Source organism: Myotis brandtii, unplaced genomic scaffold (genome assembly GCF_000412655.1).
Source record: "Myotis brandtii unplaced genomic scaffold, ASM41265v1 scaffold384, whole genome shotgun sequence".
Lineage (NCBI taxonomy): Eukaryota > Metazoa > Chordata > Mammalia > Chiroptera > Vespertilionidae > Myotis > Myotis brandtii.
In genome coordinates, this window is record NW_005364745.1 from 1,018,585 (window position 1) to 1,038,176 (window position 19,592).

General features: G+C 46.3%; 1 protein-coding gene across 1 annotated transcript in view; it reads left to right on the forward strand.

Annotated features, from left to right (window-relative positions):
• Positions 1-19,592, forward strand: part of LIFR (leukemia inhibitory factor receptor alpha) — a 59,390-nt gene that overhangs the window by 29,638 nt on the left and 10,160 nt on the right. Inside the window, exons 8-15 of the mRNA XM_005872575.2 lie at positions 4,695-4,824; positions 5,460-5,629; positions 7,673-7,818; positions 9,015-9,177; positions 11,384-11,454; positions 13,323-13,536; positions 17,627-17,806; positions 19,380-19,481. Of these exons, the coding sequence (XP_005872637.1) occupies positions 4,695-4,824; positions 5,460-5,629; positions 7,673-7,818; positions 9,015-9,177; positions 11,384-11,454; positions 13,323-13,536; positions 17,627-17,806; positions 19,380-19,481 (1,176 nt within the window). The remainder of the gene's footprint in view (positions 1-4,694; positions 4,825-5,459; positions 5,630-7,672; positions 7,819-9,014; positions 9,178-11,383; positions 11,455-13,322; positions 13,537-17,626; positions 17,807-19,379; positions 19,482-19,592) is intronic.

The following is a 19,592-nucleotide window of genomic DNA, read 5'->3' on the forward strand; positions in this document are numbered from 1 at the left end:
GCAGAATTTTTACTTGTTCACAGGTGAGATCTAAGCTTGTTCTCTACATACGTGTATTTATATATCTTGTAGGTTTCGTAATAAGAATTTTATTTTAAATTCTCAGTTAACAGGTTCGCCGAGTCATGAGAAGTTAGTATATAATTTCTGAATCCTTTAAGAATTATTTCATACTAGGGGCCTAGTAGGAAGATTCGTGCACGGGGGATGAGTCCCTCAGCCCGACCTGCACCCTCTCCAATCTGGGAGCCCTCAGGGGAGCCCTCTCCAATCCGGGAGTTTCTGTCTGTCTTTGCAATCATATGAGCAAATTGTCTGATACCCCAACCCAGTTTGGTTTTGTGCTCACAATAGTAGAGGTCTTTTTTTTTTACTTTGCTCCATTGGTGGAGATTTCCTAGAAGTTGCAGGATATCTTCCTTTTGATTTTTCCTCGACACTCTGACTTTACTTATGTCTCTCACCTTTGCTTTCCCTCCATCCCCCACCGCAACAGTAACTTGCTCCAGGCTCACTTTGCTCTAGTGTCTAGGAAATCCGTCTGCCACCAGAACTACGATTCCCAGCATTCCTGGTGCTCCCCGCACTCTGGGCTTCAGCTTCTGGTCCAGGGGCTGCCACCATAATTCCCAGAATTCCTGGTGCTCCCTTCACTCTTGGTTTTCGCTTCCAGTCCAGGGGCTGCAGAAAGGAAAAGGACTAGGAACTTCAGCTGCCCCCAGGCCGGGCTGACAGGACCAGACACTCCAGTGGCGTCCCTGGGACCCAGGCTGCTTGGTGACTGCGCACGTAGGCCCAGAGCAGCCAGGGGGGCGGGGATGCCCTCCGCATTGCCATGGTGATGCGGCAGGTTTCCCGCCCCGCCCCCCGGCCACTTGGCACCTGCGCACGTGCTCGCTACCTACAGGCCCGCCATCTTTGTTGGGTTAATTTGCATACTCACTCCTGATTGGCCTGCAGCATTGTGAAGGGACAGTCAATTTACATATTTGTCTATTATTAGAGCATTGTGAAGAGACAGTCAGTTTACATATTTGTCTATTATTAGTGTAGATAAGTTAATTTTCCACCTTATTATAACATACCTTTTGAAAATAAGCTCCCGAATTAAAGAAATTGTAATGATTTTATGCAAAATCTTTAAATAGCATGATATTTGTTTCTCCCACTTTAAGAAGAATATATTTGAGAAGAGGGCAGTTGGAGACATGGGTGAGAAGACGTCCTCCCTATTGTGTTGTGTGTCCTGTGTCCCAGAGTGCAGGGGCATCTCTCTATTCATGTACTCACTCCTGCAGATCTAATCTCCAGGGCAATCCAGAAGTCGCTGTGGGGTTGCCAGATCTATATGGGTTGTGTTGAATGTGCTCAGATAAGGTTGTTATGAGTTCTTGGTCCCCTCCCCTGAGGTCTCTCTGGGCTGGTGCAGAGATAGCTCTGTCTCCAGCAGGGACTCTGCACCCCCACCCCCTGCATTCTTCATTCAAAGGCTCTGCGAGTGGTCTAAGGGTCTCCTGAAATGAAGTGTGTGAAATGTAGAGAGTGGGTTTCGATTGCTTTGTGATTTTCTTATGCTTTTATAAAAAAAACCTAGAGGCCCAGTGCATGAAATTCATGCTAGGCCTGGCTGGAGATCAGGGCTGATCTGTGGGGCAATTGGCAGGGAGATCGGGGGTCCCCTGCTGGCACCCACCTTGGTCGGCCTGGGCCTGTGGGCTGGGGGCAACTCCTGTGTTGAGTATCTGCATTGGTGATCAGTGTGCACCATAGCGACTGGTTGTTCCACCGGTCATTCCACCATTCAGTTTATTTGCATATTAGGCTTTTATTATATAAGATATATTTTTATTGATTTCACAGAGGAAGGGAGAGGGAAAGAGAAAATCATTGATAGGCTGCCTCCTGTTCACCCCACACTGGGGATCGAGCCTGCAATCCAGGCATGGGTCTTGATTGGGAATTGAACCTTGACCTCCTGGTTCATAGGTTGATGCTCAACCACTGAGCCACACCTGCCAGGCTCTTACACTCTCTTCTGATTCTCGGCTGTGCTCCAGGTCAGCAGCCCTCCATCTCTGTCTCACGTCCATAGACCCTTAGGATGAGTTACCTTCAGTTGCTGATCCACTTCCAAGGGAAGAACCAGGATTAGGTGCACTTCTCAGCTTGTTGGCAGTAACCTTACTCTCTTTTGGCCTCCCCAGTAATGCACTGGAATTCAAGTGAGGGTGAGGTTATGTTCAAATTTAAGTTTCAGAAAATTAGATTTTCTTTCCTGATGGTATTTTAGGATATGATGTGCAGTCTAAGTTGAGAAGCAGTGGTTTACGGAGGGAAGCTGCCCACTAGCTGATACCAAAAAGTGAGATATCCACTTACAAACATGAAAGAAAGAAGTTAAAACTTAAAGGATGAGAATATTCACAGGTGTTATTATTTCAGTGTTCTAATCTTTTACCAGAGTTCTAGAACAAACCCATTTATTTCCTAATTTAACCTCCACTTGTAACATCTGTCGGTGGAAATATCACTCACTGTTTGTGAACTCAGAAGCAGCTGTAGACTTTCCCTCTGAAGGGAGCTCTTTAGAAACTTACAACCAGGGCAGTTTATGGTGTGAGGAAGGGAGTTTTGTTTGTTTTCTTTCTCCTGTGGGCATCCTGTTAACCCACAATTTATTGAAAAGACTGGAAAGAATTTTAGAATCAGTTTGTCAGCTCCCCCCTCTACACACACATTCGTAATAAAAACCAGCCAATATTTTGATTTGGATTACATTAAATCTATCATCTTAGGAAAATTTTCTTTCTCACAGTATTGAGTCATTCAAACCAAGACCATGGTATAGCCCTCCATTTAGTTAGGTCTTCTTTAATTTATCTTGGTGGTAGGAGGTCTTGTATATCTTTTAGTAAATTTACTCCTATGTTTATGCCAATTAAAAATGCCTTTTTTTTTTTTTTTTTTTTTTTTTTTTTTTACTTCTCAAGCTTATTCTTGTAATTGAAAATAAATTTATCATTTCACAGACAGGAGAATAGTTATTTGCCAATACTTGTCAGTGTTCATGTATGAGCTAATTTAATCATAAGCAAAACAGATCTGTGAACATTATTTGTTCAGTAATCATTCATGTGAGTCATTTTTATCGCTGGAGCTACTTCAGCATTAAATATTGACCTAAGTGTTAATCTTTCATCATACTTAAGATGTTTTAAAATAATACACTGTGACATAGGATTGGAACATGTAAATATTAATATCACATGTCAAATTTAATACTTTATTTGAAAATATTTTCATAAAAATGGCTTTGATTTTTAAATTGTTATGTGCTGGTACATAGAAATACAATTGATTTATACCTAGCTTGCCTAGCTTCAGTTGATTCTTTTGTAAGTTAATGTCTTTGAAAGGAAAAGAAAAGCCATACATTAACTTGTAAATACTTCCCTCTCACATTTTTTTCTCTTTCTCTCTTTGCTTCCACTTCTTTCTACTTTGCGCCTGTTATTTGGACTTGAAGTATTTCAACTTGATATGTCTGCCAAATACTAAAATAATAAGCATTTAAAATATACTAAAAAATGTGCTGTCATTTTAATAAAGTGACTGAAGTTTTGCCTTAGATTTAAAACAATTTTCAAACCAAATATGTCAGTATTAGTTTCATTATCCATTTGTTAGACTTTGATATAAATACTCATCACTCCTCCTGGTATTACCTAAAACATCACTGTAGGACATTATTCTTATCTCTGGAGCAGGTATGTGAAATTTGCTAAGTCTTGGTTGATAAACTAAGAACTTTTTTGAACATTTAATTGTTTTAAAATAAGATTATTTTACATAATATTTCAACAAGTAGATAATTATTTTTTAAAAAGCTTACCTTTAGTGGCAGATAGTTTGGATAAAGTTTTGGGACACCCTATGTTTTCGGTTAAACATCACAGAAATATCAATTTCTATCATCATTGTCAGACTGCAGAATTTTCCCTTATCACTTTAAAAGTCTCAGACACACTAAAAAAAAAACAAAAACAAACAAACAAACAAAAAAAAAACACCACCTTTTTTCTTTTTTCTGGTCCTTCCTGAACAGAGAGAATGATTTCAATAAAGAATGAAAATGACAGAAGAGCAGAATTCACTTTCAACATAGGGAGATGCAGAATTTTACTGAGCGTTACTTTGTAAATAATAGTCCTTGGGACTTATTCAAGAACTTGAAACTTATAACATGACTTAGGTTGACTTTTAATATGACTTGGTACTTCTTTTCAAGCCATATATATGATCCATAATAATATGTTTAACCTGTAGATTTTTCTGACTTAACTTATTGGACACACCTTCCTTTGAGAGATTTTATAGACTCAAATAGTACTTAAGGGGAGAAAATATAGTCGCTATCTTAGAATTGCTATTGGGGGATTTTCAAATGAGCTAATACTAGTAGTCACTCTTCAGTATAATTTAATCTGTCATTTCTTATGTAATATGAACTCTGAACAAACATGCTATGGAAAAAACAGTAATTCCTGCATTGTTCAAAAAGTAAAATATGAACAGTACATTATCTCATTTTAAAGAAGTGGTACAAAATATATGTAACATATATGAAACAGAACATTTTCAGGGGGCATAGGTGTCAAGATAAGTAAGCACATTTTTTTTCTTTTTCCTTTCAGATCCACCTGATATTCCTCAAAAGCTAAACTGTGAGACTTACGATTTAAAAGAGATTATCTGTACGTGGGACCCAGGAAGGCCGACGGCTTTGGTGGGCCCACGCAGTACAAGTTACACTTTGTTTGAAAGGTAAGCGTCACCAGGAAAAGACGCCAGACTTAAGCAGCATGGAGTCCATTAGGATGATGTCACATGATACAGCGAAGTGCTCTATCTCTTTTATATTATGAGCAAGATAGAAAACCAGATATGTAGTATAAAATGGGATATACTGCAACTCAATGCGTGCAGACTGGATTTGTCTCCTTTTTCACAAAGCCCAGAAGGAAGAAGCCTCAAATATGAGCAAAGACTGTTTCTCGATAGCGGGCTTACGGCTGATTATTTTCTTCTATTTATTGTATCATATACACTTTCTTTTCTGAGGATGTAGTACATCTATAATTAGAAATAGAAATACTTTGAAAATGTTAATTGTTAGAAATTTACCCATTCATTTTTTCCTGCACCGTTTATCTCTTGCCATTTTGATATTTTAAAAAAAAATTTATTGATTGATTTTAGAGATTGGGGGGTGGAGAAAGAGAGAAACATTGATTTTATTGTTCCACTTATTTATGTATTCATTGGTTGATCTTGTATGTGTCATGACTGGAGATCGAACCCGCAACCTTGGTGTTTTGGGATGATGCTCCAACCAACTGAGCTACCAGGCCAGGTCTTGATATTATTTTAATATTTCCTATTCCTCTCTTAATTTTCAGTTTTTCTGGAGAATCTGTTAAATTTAAAAGAGTTGAAGCGCCCATTAATGAAAGCTATCAGTTATTCTTTCAAGTGCTTCCAAACCAAGAAATATATAATTTTACTTTGAATGCTCGCAATCCTCTGGGTCAGTCAGAATCAACGATTTTCATCAATGTGACCGAAAAAGGTAAGCTGCTACACAAACCAGTGTCTTACAATAACTTGGAAGTAGCAAAATGTCTTGAGATCAATGAAAGGTCCGTCTAGGGCAGTGACGGCGAACCTTTTGAGCTCGGCGTGTCAGCATTTTGAAAAACCCTCACTTAACTCTGGTGCCGTGTCACATATAGAAATTTTTTGATATTTGCAACCATAGTAAAACAAAGACTTATATTTTTGATATTTATTTTATATATTTAAATGCCATTTAACAAAGAAAAATCAACCAAAAAAAATGAGTTCGCGTGTCACCTCTGACACGCGTGTCATAGGTTCGCCATCACTGGTCTAGGGATTACTTTTTACTGATTATTTTCTGTATAATTACTTAGTATTAATCTTGTAAATGTCATTTTAAAAGCTTTAAAATGTGTAATTTCAAGTTTCACCGTTTTGTTGAATCCAGGTAAAATTTTGAAGGTCATTTCATTTACATAGAAACTGTCAGTGGCATTATCTAATAGTTTTTGATTTCTGAAAAAAAAATTGCCCAATTTTTAAAGACTTTTTGTTTTGAAATAATGGTAAGTGGTTGCAGAAAATAATAAATTAGAGCCCTGTGACCCTTCCCCTGGCTTTCCCCAGTGGTAACCCCTGATGTTACTGTAGTACAAGATCCAAACGAGGCAACTGACCTCGGAACAGTACTGCGAACCACACTACCGACCTTGCCCAGCCCCAGTTTTCACATGCATTCAATTGTGTGTGTGTGTGTGTGTGTGTGTGTGTGTGTGTGTGTACATATATGTGTGTAGGTCCATGTGATTGGATTTATGTTTAGATTCATGGAACCAACACAGTCAAGACTGCTGTCACCATGAAGGCACTTCCTCATGCTGTCCCTTTAACACCGCCCTCCTCCACACACACACACACACACACGCTTTCACATCCCTGTCCCTGGGCAGCAGCCGATCTGCTCTTCATCTCCGTTGTGTGGTCATTTTGAGAGTGTCATATGAGTGGAACCGTGCCGCATGTAACCTGTGGAGGTTGGCGTTTTTTACTAAGGGTAATTAATATCCTTGAGATCCATCCAAGGTATATGGATCAGTAAATAGTTCACTCCTTTCCACTGCTGATGACTTCTTAAATTTTTGCCAATCCTATGAATCTGTAGCTTAAAATAGAGATAAAATATGGCCCAGCACTTTGGCCTTCATCCCCATGGTCATTCCATGCACACCAGCCGTGCCGGGCTCTGCAGCACGGAGATTAACAGACGCGGAGAAGGGCTTAAACCCGACGCCCTCTGGTACAGCCTGGCCAGTGATGGGCAGTGGTCCTGCTGCCTGGTTTGTTACATGTAAATCACCTTCATCAACTATTTCCTCCCAGTGTCTTTCTTATTTCCTTATTTTACCTAAGGACACGATGGCTACATTTTGTACCTGACAGCGTTTGTATGTAGTTGTCTGCCCTCTGCCATTTCAGCCTTATTCACTACATGATTCTCCCCCACCATCAGACCGGGGCGTGCACTGTCACCAGCGTAGCACGCACTTTGCTCCGCTGTGCCAAGGCCCCGACCTGAAATGCTTTCCTGCGTTCGTTTTGCCAGCTTTAGTCTGATTCTTCTTTCCAGGCTCATCCCCAGTCCCGTCTTCACTGTAGGATTCCCCCTACCACGTTTATGTCTAAATTCCTGTGGTGCTTAATATGTGTGCCCCACATTTAGAAGTTAGCATCTGTCCTCCTGTTCATTTTCTTTCTTTTGGTTTGTCGTCCCCCCCACGTAAGTCAGGGGTTCCTTGCAGGTAGAGACGATGCTCTGACCACCTTTTAGTATTCCTGACACCAGTTCAGGAACCTGAGCGAGGTCGGTTCTTAAAAACTGTTGGCACGTGGTCGTCAGTAAAGCAGCGAGGTTTCCGTATTTCACAAACACTGAGCAGAATGTTGTTGATCGGCACTAACAGTACCTCTCTTGGTCTTTATTGTCCTTGATTCTCATTTGTCATGTTAGAAAATAGCTGTTAAAGTCATTAATCTTTAAAAATTGTATTTACAGTTCACCCCCATACTCCTACCTCAGTCAGAGTGAAGGATATTAATTCAACAGCTGTTACACTTTCCTGGCATTTACCAGGCAACTTTGCAAAGATTAAACTGTTATGTCAAGTTGAAATTAACAAAGCTAATTCAGTACAGGAATTGGTGAGTAAGATTCTCCTGCAAACTTCCTTAGAGGTTATTATTGACAAAATACTTCATTTTCAAGAATAACTAAGTAAATTTATATGCATAAGCTCTGAGTATTCATTACAGAGATTTACTAAGAACCACGATATTATGTATGAATGTAATGACAGCATTGTGTGTGGCACTTGGAAACGACTATAATACTGGCTACTGCAGAGCATAAGTTTGACTTTTACTCAGATTGTTTCTGGGTCTAGTGTAGCACCTAGCGTGTAGCTGGTGCTCAACAAATTTGTGAATTAGCGAGTGGCTTCTGCTGTAACCTTTAGCATCAGATAATGGACTAATTGGCACCGGAGAGAAGATGTGATTTTAAAACCGCTAAGTGCGGCTGCAGGAGCAAGTTATAATCGGTTATTATAAGTCACAACATGACTTCTTAATACATTTTAAATACTTAGGTTGACTTTTATACGGCACCACCTTGTAATTGGTGGTAACGTCCAAAATAAATGATATCATACTTAAAAATTCATTTGGAAACTTACTAATGATCTCTAGACTGTCTTCAGTTGCACTGCAAGCTGTAACTCTGAAAGCTCCTTTGGAGTAAGTAACCGGGAGATCCCAGGCTTCCCCGGCGTGTGCAGATCCTCGAATTTGTTTTGGATGGCTTCCTTTTAATTTTATTTAGTTTAAATATTTGTTGAATAGTCTGCAGGTTAAGCACCAGACTAGAGGTGCTAAGTGCCATATTGAAAAACAGGGCTAAGCCGAAGCATGCTTCCAGAAGCTTCCAAATACACCTGAATGATATGTGCAACCCTCAAGGTCACCTTAAATCACCCAAGTATATTAAGGTTTACTGCATCACCACTAGCCGTTGTTTTACCAAACTTATGTTCTCCTCTCTGCATAATTTAACTGACCATTCTTCATCAGATTCAATATTTGGATACAAGACACCTCCGTTTTGTTTATTGCTATTGCAGAGCTTAATTTCACTGATTTGGCATTTATCTACAAATTAAAATATGATAGGGGATGATCTTAGAGAGGCAAACTCATGTGGCTGTTCAGTCAATTGGTTACAAATTAGGGAGGCTTTCTTATTTTTAAAAAGTATGTGTACATGTGTGTGTATATATATATGTATATGTATTCATACACAGGTGATATTTCATGTGCACCTATTGTTTGTTTTCTAATAGCGGACTGTCACAATCAAAGGAGTAGACAATTCAAATTACCTCATTGCTGTGGACAAGTTAAGTCCGTACACTGTGTATGCTTTTCGGATTCGTTGTTCTAGTGAAACTTTCTGGAAATGGAGCAAGTGGAGCAATGAAAAACAATATTTAACCACAGAAGCCAGTAAGTTAACAGAGTGATTTATGGTTAATTATTACTATGGACCCTGACATGCTACAACTGCTTTTAGAGAAAAATGTCACCAAAGTGACTGAAAACAGGAGAGTGGGTAGACAGATTGTGTAATTATATAACGCCTGCTGGTAACATATTATACAGACGTTTTGAATGATGGTCTTTAAGGTTTCATGATGATATGGGAAATGCTGGGCATGTGCTGTGTGCAAGGACGAGGCTACCCTCCCCGCAAGTCATGTCTATGTTAGAGTGATGGGTAGGAAACCACACTTGGAACCGTGGGGATATCGTGGTGAGATTCTTCTCACACACTCTCCTCCTTTTCATGATCTAGATTGCCTTTTTTTAGTAAAAACGTGTTAATGGAGAGAATTTGTTGGAATTTTTATTGCTGAGGGGGATATTGTGGCGAGATTCTTCTCACACACTTTCCTCCTTTTCATTATCTAGATTGCCTTTTTTAGTAAAAACAAGTGTTAATGGAGAGAATTTGTTGGAATTTTTATTGCTGACCTAGGCCTGAGAAATGGCTGGGGCTAAGGTCTCCAACTTTAGTTTCCACAGCTACACCTAGAGCAGCATAAGCTATGCAATCAGGTGACTGGTTTTCTGACTATGATCCCCAAAGACAGAATAAGATTCAACCCCTGAACCCCAGTTGCCGGCTTTAAAACAGAAAATAGAAATAGGTGTGGTTTTGAGGAATCATACCTCAAAAGATAGCACATTCTTTATTTGCATTTGTAATAGAGGGAGTATAAAACTCCTCCTCCCAAATTGGACAAACAGTAAAACAAAAAGTGATGGTTGTTCATCGGATGTTGTGTCTCCACACGAAGACTGAGAGAGGAGAGGGGCTTTGCGGTGTGTGTAAGACTTACTTGGATCATCAGAATCGAATCCTATGCATGAGTCCAGAGCATCTATTGCTGTGTGACCAGTTACCCCACAACACTCTGCTTTAAAGCAGCAAACATTTCCTGTCTCACAGTGAGTGAGTGTCCTGGTCAGAGACTCCGGAGCAGCTTCGCTGAGAATCTCTCCTGAGACCACTCACCCCGTGGGTGGGGGCCTCGGGCTTGATGGGGGCCAGAGGGTCTGCTCCAGGCAGTTCTCTCAGGGCTGCGGGCAGGAGCCTGCGTTCCTCCCACAGGGCTGCTGGTGTCCGCCAAGGTGGCAGCCGGCTGCCCTAGACTTAGTGGTCATCGAGAGAACAAGGCCGCCTCCACAACCTCCCCCACAGGGCTGCTGGTGTCTGCTGAGGTGGCAGCCGGCTTCCCTGGACTTAGTGGTCATCGAAAGAACAAGGCCGCCTCCACAACCTCCTTATGACCTGGCTGCAGAAGGGACATACCTTCACCTCTGCCGTTCCCTGTTGGTCACACCAGCCAACCCTGATACGGTGTGGGAGGGGAGGGACCCACAGGGCAGGAACAGCCCCCACAGGCAAAGCTTTGTCTTCTGTTGATGAGCTGTTGCAGCCGGAAGGGCAGGAGCATTTTGTTTATGCTTCATTGAGCTGCAGCCATTCATCACTTGACAAATACCTGTTGCGTCCCCCACCGTGTGTCAGGAATTGTTCTGGTCTCCAGGGACAGAGCAGCAATAGAACAGCAATCTCTGCCCATGGGATCTAGAGGGTCGAGATTTAGAAATCATTATTTTTATTGTATATTAGTATGCCGGGTGGTAGTGAGTGCCACAGGGAAAAATAAAACCTCGGAAGGGGGCCGGGGAATGAAGACGGGGTGGTGGGGAGGGGAGTTGCCATCTTAAACAGGATGGCTGGGCGGGACCTCGGGAACAAGGTGACCCTGGGTGAGTGAGCCAGCCTGGTGGTTTCTCAGGGGAAGGGAGGGCGAGAAAGTCAGGGAGCCCGGGCAGGCGTCCTCTGCAGGTCTGAAAGCAGCCAGGAAGCCAGTGTGTGGCCACGGCCGACTGGACAGAGGGGGGCTCTACCCGGCACTGACAGCGTGAGGGGGGTTGTTACCATGCGAAGGGGCCTGGTGTTTTGTTGGCGTTGAGAGCGTTTCCTTCTTCATTTTCTAAGTGGAAGCCACTGAGTGTGCTTCGCATTCTTACCGAGAATTCCAGAAGCCTAGAAACAGATTTCAAGCACCACCATCTCAATTATTGACATCAGCTGACGTAGTAGCATCCTCACATACTAACTTTTCCGTCTCTTTCCTAGTTCCTTCCAAGGGACCGGACACCTGGAGAGAGTGGCGCTCTGACGGGAAGAATTTAATAATATATTGGAAGGTAACTGTCTCGTGTTTCCTTGAATATTTATGTGACTTGGTTATGGTAAACCACCTGACTTCCACAGGGTCCCGGGGCAGCGGGGAGCCAGGCAGGATTCCTCAGAACAGCTGCGGACGTAGCCAGGCTCCTAGCCCCCGACTCCTCCTCGCTGCTGCACCCCCGCCACTTTAGTGAGGGTCTCAGATCTCAGTGTTCTGTGCTGTGACCTTACAAGGCCTGTAAGAGACCTGAGGGTTTCATGGATTCAGTCCCTCTCACTCTAGTCAGAAACAAAGCCAGACGCGACAAGTTAGAGTCCTGACTATTTGTGTTGCTTTTATTTTTCTTTGATGACTAGGAAATCAATTTTAAAAATAGATTTTATATGTGATTTGTTTCCCTTAAATAAATTGTGTCATAATAATGACAGGTAAACTGGTTTTGTAAAATTTTAGATAAAATACGAATTGCATTCTGTTTTACTGTTTTTCCCTAGTAGAGCGAACATTTTTGTTGCTATAGTTTTTATCTGGTTTATGAACATTAAAAACACAAACAGTTGTTTTTCCACACCAGATTTCCTAACCAGATTCCTTTAAATAGTGAATTTTGTTGTGGAAAGGAGAACAAGATTGTTTTTGCAAAACCTTGACATCACTACAGCTTTGAGGGGTGAGGCCTGAGCATAGAAGTCCCGTTGCTCTGAGATCGTCTGGATAGGACTTGTGTCCCCTTAGCCACCGCAGTGGCCTGTCAGGTCTCACAATCATGGTCGTGATTGCCCAAGTTACTCCAGTGTGGGCGAAGTTCGGAAAATTGTTCAAACTAGATGACTGTTTAACCGAGGATTAAAAATGTTGAAGTGATTCAGACTAACTGCAGCCACGAGGTTAATTGTTCTGCCATATTTGGCTGGAAATTACGTTGTTTGGGACATGTTGAGGTTTCTAAACATGTGTCACTGGGCTGAGGGGAGCCCAGTGGGCGGTGGTGGGAAGTAAGGCTCTGAGCTCGGGGAGAGATGGGAACTGGAGACAAAGCCTTGTGCATGTGGCAGGGGTAGGGGGTTAGGAAAATAACACAGCAGTTAATAAACAACAGGACAAGAATTAAACTCCTTTGCGCAGCCCCGTATAAGTGGGATCCCTGGGGAGGTGTGCAGGTGGAAAGGGGCGGAGTGGGACCGGGGAGGTGGCAGCATATACAGCCAGCAAAGCAGGCAGAGCCAGCGGAGGAGATGGAAGGTCCAAGGGCCAGGTGGACAGAAGGAAACAACATACATTTTCTGTAATGAACATGTACCACCTTAAAGTGAGAAAACAGTGAATGTTTAAAAAGCCACGGTGCCCTACTTGTTAATGTTTTGATTTTATATAGAGCAATGCTTCTTGGAACTTTGTGGTTTGCTTCTGGAAAATGTGAGGTTAAATAGGTTTTTTTAAATTATATTTTTATTGATTTCAGAGAGGAAGGGAGAAGGAGAGAGAGAAACATCAGTGATGAGAGAGAATCATTGAGCGGCTGCCTCCTGCATGCCCCCTACTGGGGGCTGAGCCCGCAGCCCAGACATGTGCCCTGGGCAGGAATGGAACCATGACCTCCTGGTTCATAGGTCCACACTCAACCCCTGAGCCACGCTGGCTGGGCTGAATGTTGTTTTTCATGTACTTAATGTTACAGTTTTGTGTGCTCGTACTGCTCACAGCACTCATTGTTCTCCTTCCGTCTCACCTTCCTGGTTTGCCCAGGTCTTCGTTGATGTTACACTGTTTGTAACAGCATCATCTTTTCTGACATTATCGTGTCGTGATAGTGTAGTGTTCAGGTTGGACTCGATGGTCAGTTTTTCAGGGCTTTGTCATAAATTATTTTTCTGTTTTTCATAGCCTTTACCCATTAATGAAGCTAATGGGAAAATACTCTTCTATAACGTATCCTGTTCGTCGGAGGAGAAAACACAGTCCCTCTCGGAGATCCCTGACCCTCAACACAAGGCAGAAATACAACTGGACAAACATGACTACATCATCAGTGTGGTGGCAAAAAACTCCGTGGGCTCATCGCCGCCTTCCAGAATAGCCAGTATGGAAATTCCGAACGGTGAGTGCGTAGGGAGTGTGATGCCCGAGAACGGAAACTGGAGCCAAGTATTTGGAAGGGGTGGCTTGCTCTCATCCTGCTGCTGGTCTAGAAGGAGGAACAGACGGGAATACTGCTCACTGAGACCCCAGTCATGAGTCTCACCTTGACGCATCTGTGGATGGACAGGAACTACTGTGCCTGTTACTCTAACGCAGTGGTCGGCAAACTCATTAGTCAACAGAGCCAAATATCAACAGTACAGCGATTGAAATTTCTTTTGAGAGTCAAATTTTTTAAACTTAAACTATATAGGTAGGTACATTGTTATTAACTTAATTAGGGTACTCCTAAGGCTTAGGAAGAGCCACACTCAAGGGGCCAAAGACCCGCATGTGGCTCTTAAACTTAAACTATATAGGTTGGTACATTGTTATTAACTTAATTGCGGTACTCCTAAGGCTTAGGAAGAGCCACACTCAAGGGGCCAAAGAGCCGCATGTGGCTCGCGAGCCTCAGTTTGCCGACCACTGCTGTAACGCATCATGTTGGAGGGGTACAGTCGTGGGTATTACTCTTCGGAAGAAATGCTTTAACTGTTTATTCAGATACTGTTTTTTATTTACCTCCCCAACACCACGGGAGTTGATTCTATGTCAGCTAGGCTATTTCCTGTCAGGCAGGAAAAGATAATCAGTGTAAATATGTTTTTATTGTTTTCAGAGAGAGAGGAAGGGAGAGGGAGAGATAGAACCATCAATGAGAAACGTCATTCGGCTGCCTCCTACATGCCCCTGACTGGGGACTGTGCTTGAAACCCGGGCATGTGCCTTGGCCAGGAGTTGAACCCTCTGGGTGCATGGGCCAAAGCTCAACCACTGAGCCACACCAGCCAAGCAAAAGATACACAGTTTAAATGGCAGCTTTGTTGATAAGACATTCTTTTAATAGGAATCCCTCATTGATAAGTCTCAATCAGACCTTCAGTATAAACTTATAAAAAATTTGGTGTAATTTTTAAATTGCTTAATGCCTTCCCTTAAGTTTTACGGTTCGCAGTGAGGGGGCCATTCCTCCTTAGCCGCCTCGGCAGCTTCCCGAGTTGGGAGTTCACATACCACGTCACCTCTGCTTGGAATCAGCTCCTCTTCTGAGTCACCCCACCCCCGCTGTTCTGCCCCAACATGGGGCATCTTTCTCTGACCACCCACTCCCGAAGGAAGACAGATGGGTCCAGGCAAGGCCCTCTCAGTATCCTCTCACTTCTGGCTTGAGGCAGTCTTATCACTTGTTACTGAACTGGTTCTGTGTTTGAGTGGATCCCGGGGAATCAGAAGGAGGGAAAGGGGAGCAAAGCACATTTCAGAGACACAAACACCCACCAGGCCCAGTGTCGGTGCACACGTGCTCCACACCCAGTGTCGGTGCACACCTGCTCCACACCCACCAGGCCCAGTGGCAGTGCACACCTGCTCCACACCCCCCGGGCCCAGTGTCAGTGCCCACCTGCTCCACACCCCCCGGGCCCAGTGTCAGTGCCCACCTGCTCCACACCCCCCGGGCCCAGTGTCAGTGCCCACCTGCTCCACACCCCCCGGGCCCAGTGTCAGTGCCCACCTGCTCCACACCCCCCGGGCCCAGTGTCAGTGCCCACCTGCTCCACACCCCCCGGGCCCAGTGTCAGTGCCCACCTGCTCCACACCCCCCGGGCCCAGTGTCAGTGCCCACCTGCTCCACACCCCCCGGGCCCAGTGTCAGTGCCCACCTGCTCCACACCCCCCGGGCCCAGTGTCAGTGCTCACCTGGCTGTCCTCACCCACCCGTGCCCCGGAGAGGGTGGCGGCAGAAAAGAGAGAGAGAGGGATGTATGAACAGCCCCGAAGCAGATGACCACTGACTTGGGTACTTCATTGCTCTGGATGGGCAGTAGCTGGGTTACCTTCTAATGCAGGATCGATATTGTTACCTTTTCCATGTGTCTCCAGAGGACAGTGACCTACAGAGCTCACAGCACCTGGCCCTCAGCTCTGGCTCCTGACCTCCGGGGGCAGCCTTTGTCCCCGAGGGTCCCCGAATGCAGGCCTGCGGGCACAGCACAGGCCTTTAATCTCACTGAGCCAAAGCTGTGAATGCCCAAAGTCTTCTTATTCTAAGCCAGATTGTTGCCTGTGTTCAGGAGTGGTTGCTTCAGGAATGAAAATTTAGGTTTCTGCCCCTCTGTGTCCACACTGGCCATCCCATCCCACAGCTGTTCATCCCAAACCATTGCAGCAGATTCCTCCTCTCCCTGCCTAGAACCCCTGCGGTCCATGTGGGGGAGGGGGAAGTCACCCAGGAACGAAGAGACAGGCTGGTGCAGCCACACCTGCCTCCTGCTGTGTGCTCCCTCCCTGCTCTGTGTGCTCTGCCCAGGCTGGGGTTGCAGGCTCGGCCCGGCTGCCACAGAGCTCGCACCCACAGGGGTGACAAGAGGAAGGGCGCAGCCTAGACTGCCCACTCACGTCCTGCCCCGTCCGGCCTGCCGTCCCCTCCAGTGCCCTCACTACTCCCTCTGCCCGAGCTTTCCCGGCCCTGGCCCTCCATCTTCATGTCCTGGCCCCACCACCTCGCCTCCTGATCCTACTGCTTTTTCATTCCTTTGTTTCAGCTGCTGAGTTCATCTGTATGCACAGGTGACGGCCCAGTGTCAGTGCACACCTGGCTGTCCACACCCACCAGGCCCAGTGTCAGTGCACACCTGGCTGTCCTCACCCACCAGGCCCAGTGTCAGTGCTCACCTGGCTCCACACCCACCAGGCCCAATGTCAGTGCACACCTGGCTGTCCACACCCACCAGGCCCAGTGTCAGTGCTCACCTGGCTCCACACCCACCAGGCCCAGTGTCAGTGCTCACCTGGCTCCACACCCACCAGGCCCAGTGTCAGTGCTCACCTGGCTCCACACCCACCAGGCCCAGTGTCAGTGCTCACCTGGCTCCACACCCACCAGGCCCAGTGTCAGTGCTCACCTGGCTCCACACCCACCAGGCCCAGTGTCAGTGCTCACCTGGTTGCCCTCACCCACCCGTGCCCCGGAGAGGGTGGCGGCAGAAAAAAGAGAGAGAGGGATGTGTGAACAGCCCCGAGGCAGATGACCACTGACTTGGGTACTTCATTGCTCTCAGTGATGGGCAGTAGCTGGGTTACCTTCTAATGCAGGATCGATATTGTTACCTTTTCCATGTGTCTCCAGAGGACAGTGACCTACAGAGCTCACAGCACCTGGCCCTCAGCTCTGGCTCCTGACCTCCGGGAGCAGCCTTTGTCCCCGAGGGTCCCCGAATGCAGGCCTGCGGGCACAGCACAGGCCTTTCATCTCACTGAGCCAAAGCTGTGAATGCCCAAAGTCTTCTTTATTCTAAGCCAGATTGTTGCCCGTGTTCAGGAGTGGTTGCTTCATGAATGAAAATGTAGGTTTCTGCCCCTCTGTGTCCACACTGGCCATCCCATCCCACAGCTGTTCATCCCAAACCATTGCAGCAGATTCCTCCTCTCCCTGCCTAGAACCCCTGCGGTCCATGTGGGGGAGGGGGAAGTCACCCAGGAACGAAGAGACAGGCTGGTGCAGCCACACCTGCCTCCTGCTGTGTGCTCCCTCCCTGCTCTGTGTGCTCTGCCCAGGCTGGGGTTGCAGGCTCGGCCCGGCTGCCACGGAGCTCGCACCCACAGGGGTGACAAGAGGAAGGGCACAGCCTAGACTGTCCACTCGCGCACTGCCCCGTCTGGCCTGCCGTCCCCTCCAGTGCCCTCACTACTCCCTCTGCCTGAGCCTTCCCGGCCCTGGCCCTCCATCTTCGTGTCCTGGCCCCACCACCTCGCCTCCTGATCCTACTGCTTTTTCATTCCTTTGTTTCAGCTGCTGAGTTCATCTGTATGCACAGGTGACGGCCATAGTTACAACAGAAATAGCAGAGCCACACTCCCACATTTCACTAACGGTTTCCCTGGCCTGAGCCCTGTTCTAAAATTTCTCTGCAGGGAAGTAATTTCTCTAACTCTCGCCCACTTTCATGAGGTTTTGCCTTACGTTATTATTCGTCACATCAGCAAAATGTCCTCCTTTGTCGTTGAAGATGATCTCAAAGTAGAGCAGACAGTGGGAACGGGGAACGGGATCCTCCTCACGTGGAACTACGACCCCAACATGACCTGCGACTACGTCATTAAGTGGTGCAACACGTCGCAGCCGCAGCCCTGCCTCATGGACTGGAAGAAGGTCCCCGCCGACAGCACCGAGGCCCTCATCGAGTCGGGTGCGTGCTCCGAGGGCTCCCCGGGGGCAGGGTCGGGAGAGCAGCCCGGGGGCGGCTGGTGCAGTGCAGGGACCGGTCTCTCTCCCCGCGGGGCAGGCGTGGGCTGGTCAGCTTTTCTGGAAGGTGCTTTGGGGTATGTGTGTATGAAAGGGTTCAGATCCTTCGATCTAGGAATGACTAGTCTAGGAGTTTATTCTAAGAAACAGAGCAGCACAGATTCACAGCTGAGAATGCTCACCACAGCACTATCTATCGTCATCAACATTGAATTGAACACAGTGAGTAGGAGAAGGAGCCAGTCCTGGCACTTGTATGAAATGGGGAGTGGAGCAGCCCTGAAGCGTGCGTGGAGGGGTTAACAACACGGGAGATGCTCACGGAGGAGGCTACAGAACTATGAGGAGTGGGGCCGAACGCAGTGTCATTGCCCGTGTTTGCCCAGGGCCCGGGTACCAAGGTCAGGGAGATGCCGAGCCTGAAGGCCCTGTACCCGCATGACCACTTTGCCTGACGTCCACCAAGGGCACTCGGTGTGGCAGCGGGCACATGGGCGGGGCCAGCTCCCTGACTGCTAACCAGCCCCACCGAGCCTCTGGTGAGCTGCCCTGGAGGCCCTGCGGCCTGGATTAGCCCCAGGGGCACTGGGAGACCTTGTCCTTGGGAATGAGTGCCCTCTCCCACCCTCGCTGTTCCTTCCGAGTAGCTGACCAGGGTTGTGTCTCTACCCACGGGGCCTGGAACCGGCAGCCTGTGGTGGAGCCGTCCTTCCCCTGCGGCTGGCCCTCCCCTGCTCGTGTGGTTCAAGAGGAAGCAGTGCTGGCTGTTCTCCCTCGCTCCCTGTCACTGTCAGATGGGGGGGATGAGACTCCTTTGTTAGATGACCACCTGTGGGGTCCGATCAGGTTCTGGGTCTACTTGGAAGGCAGCCAAGTAGGCAGGGATGGTGGCTCCGTTATCCTTTCTCCCCGCACCTCCCAGCGTGCTGGCTGCACCCACCCCTTCCCTGGGCCTCCCCTCACGTTTCCCCCACAGGCAGCTCCGGGGCCTCTCACACTGGTGTCTGCGCTGCCCTCCATCATCCCCACCTGGGCCTGGAGGGTTCTCGGGAGGGATGGGGGTGGAGTGACGTGGAGAGGCACCGCCGTAGACGCTGTGCCTGGATGGAAGTGAGGCTGACACCCGTGGGGAGAGGAGGAGCGCCTTCCAGCCAGGAGGCAGATGAGCCATGGCCCTACTGGGTGAGAGGAGTTAGGTCACTGGCCCAAGGTCACCCAATGCGGATTCAGCCTGCCATTGCCTGGTTTTAAGGAACAAAATCAAAGCCTCGATCACCATGTTTTGCCCTCTTCAAGGTGATACGTTATAATGCTGAAGTGTTCATTACAATAAAAGTGAATTTAATTTGTTTTGTCAGTTTCCTCTCTGAATATTTACCAATTTTGAAAATATGGATGTATATCTTTTGTAATAAGAAAGCATGTGTTTAAAATTTGCTTTGGCGGTTTCAGAGGAAGCTGTTATACGTCTGATATTTCTAAAATAGATATTCATGGCAACTGTGTCCCTCCTACAGATCAGTTTCGCCCAGGCGTGCGGTACCACTTCTTCCTGTACGGGTGCAGAAACCACGGCTACCAGTTGCTGCGCTCTGTGATTGGATATGTAGAAGAATTGGGTAAGTTAAATGGGTACGTTTTCTTAGAGGCCAAGGTAACATAAATCGACAACAGTTGGATTCTAAAAGTAGATTAAATTGGGAGGTTTAGTTCAAGGAAGGAAAAATAAT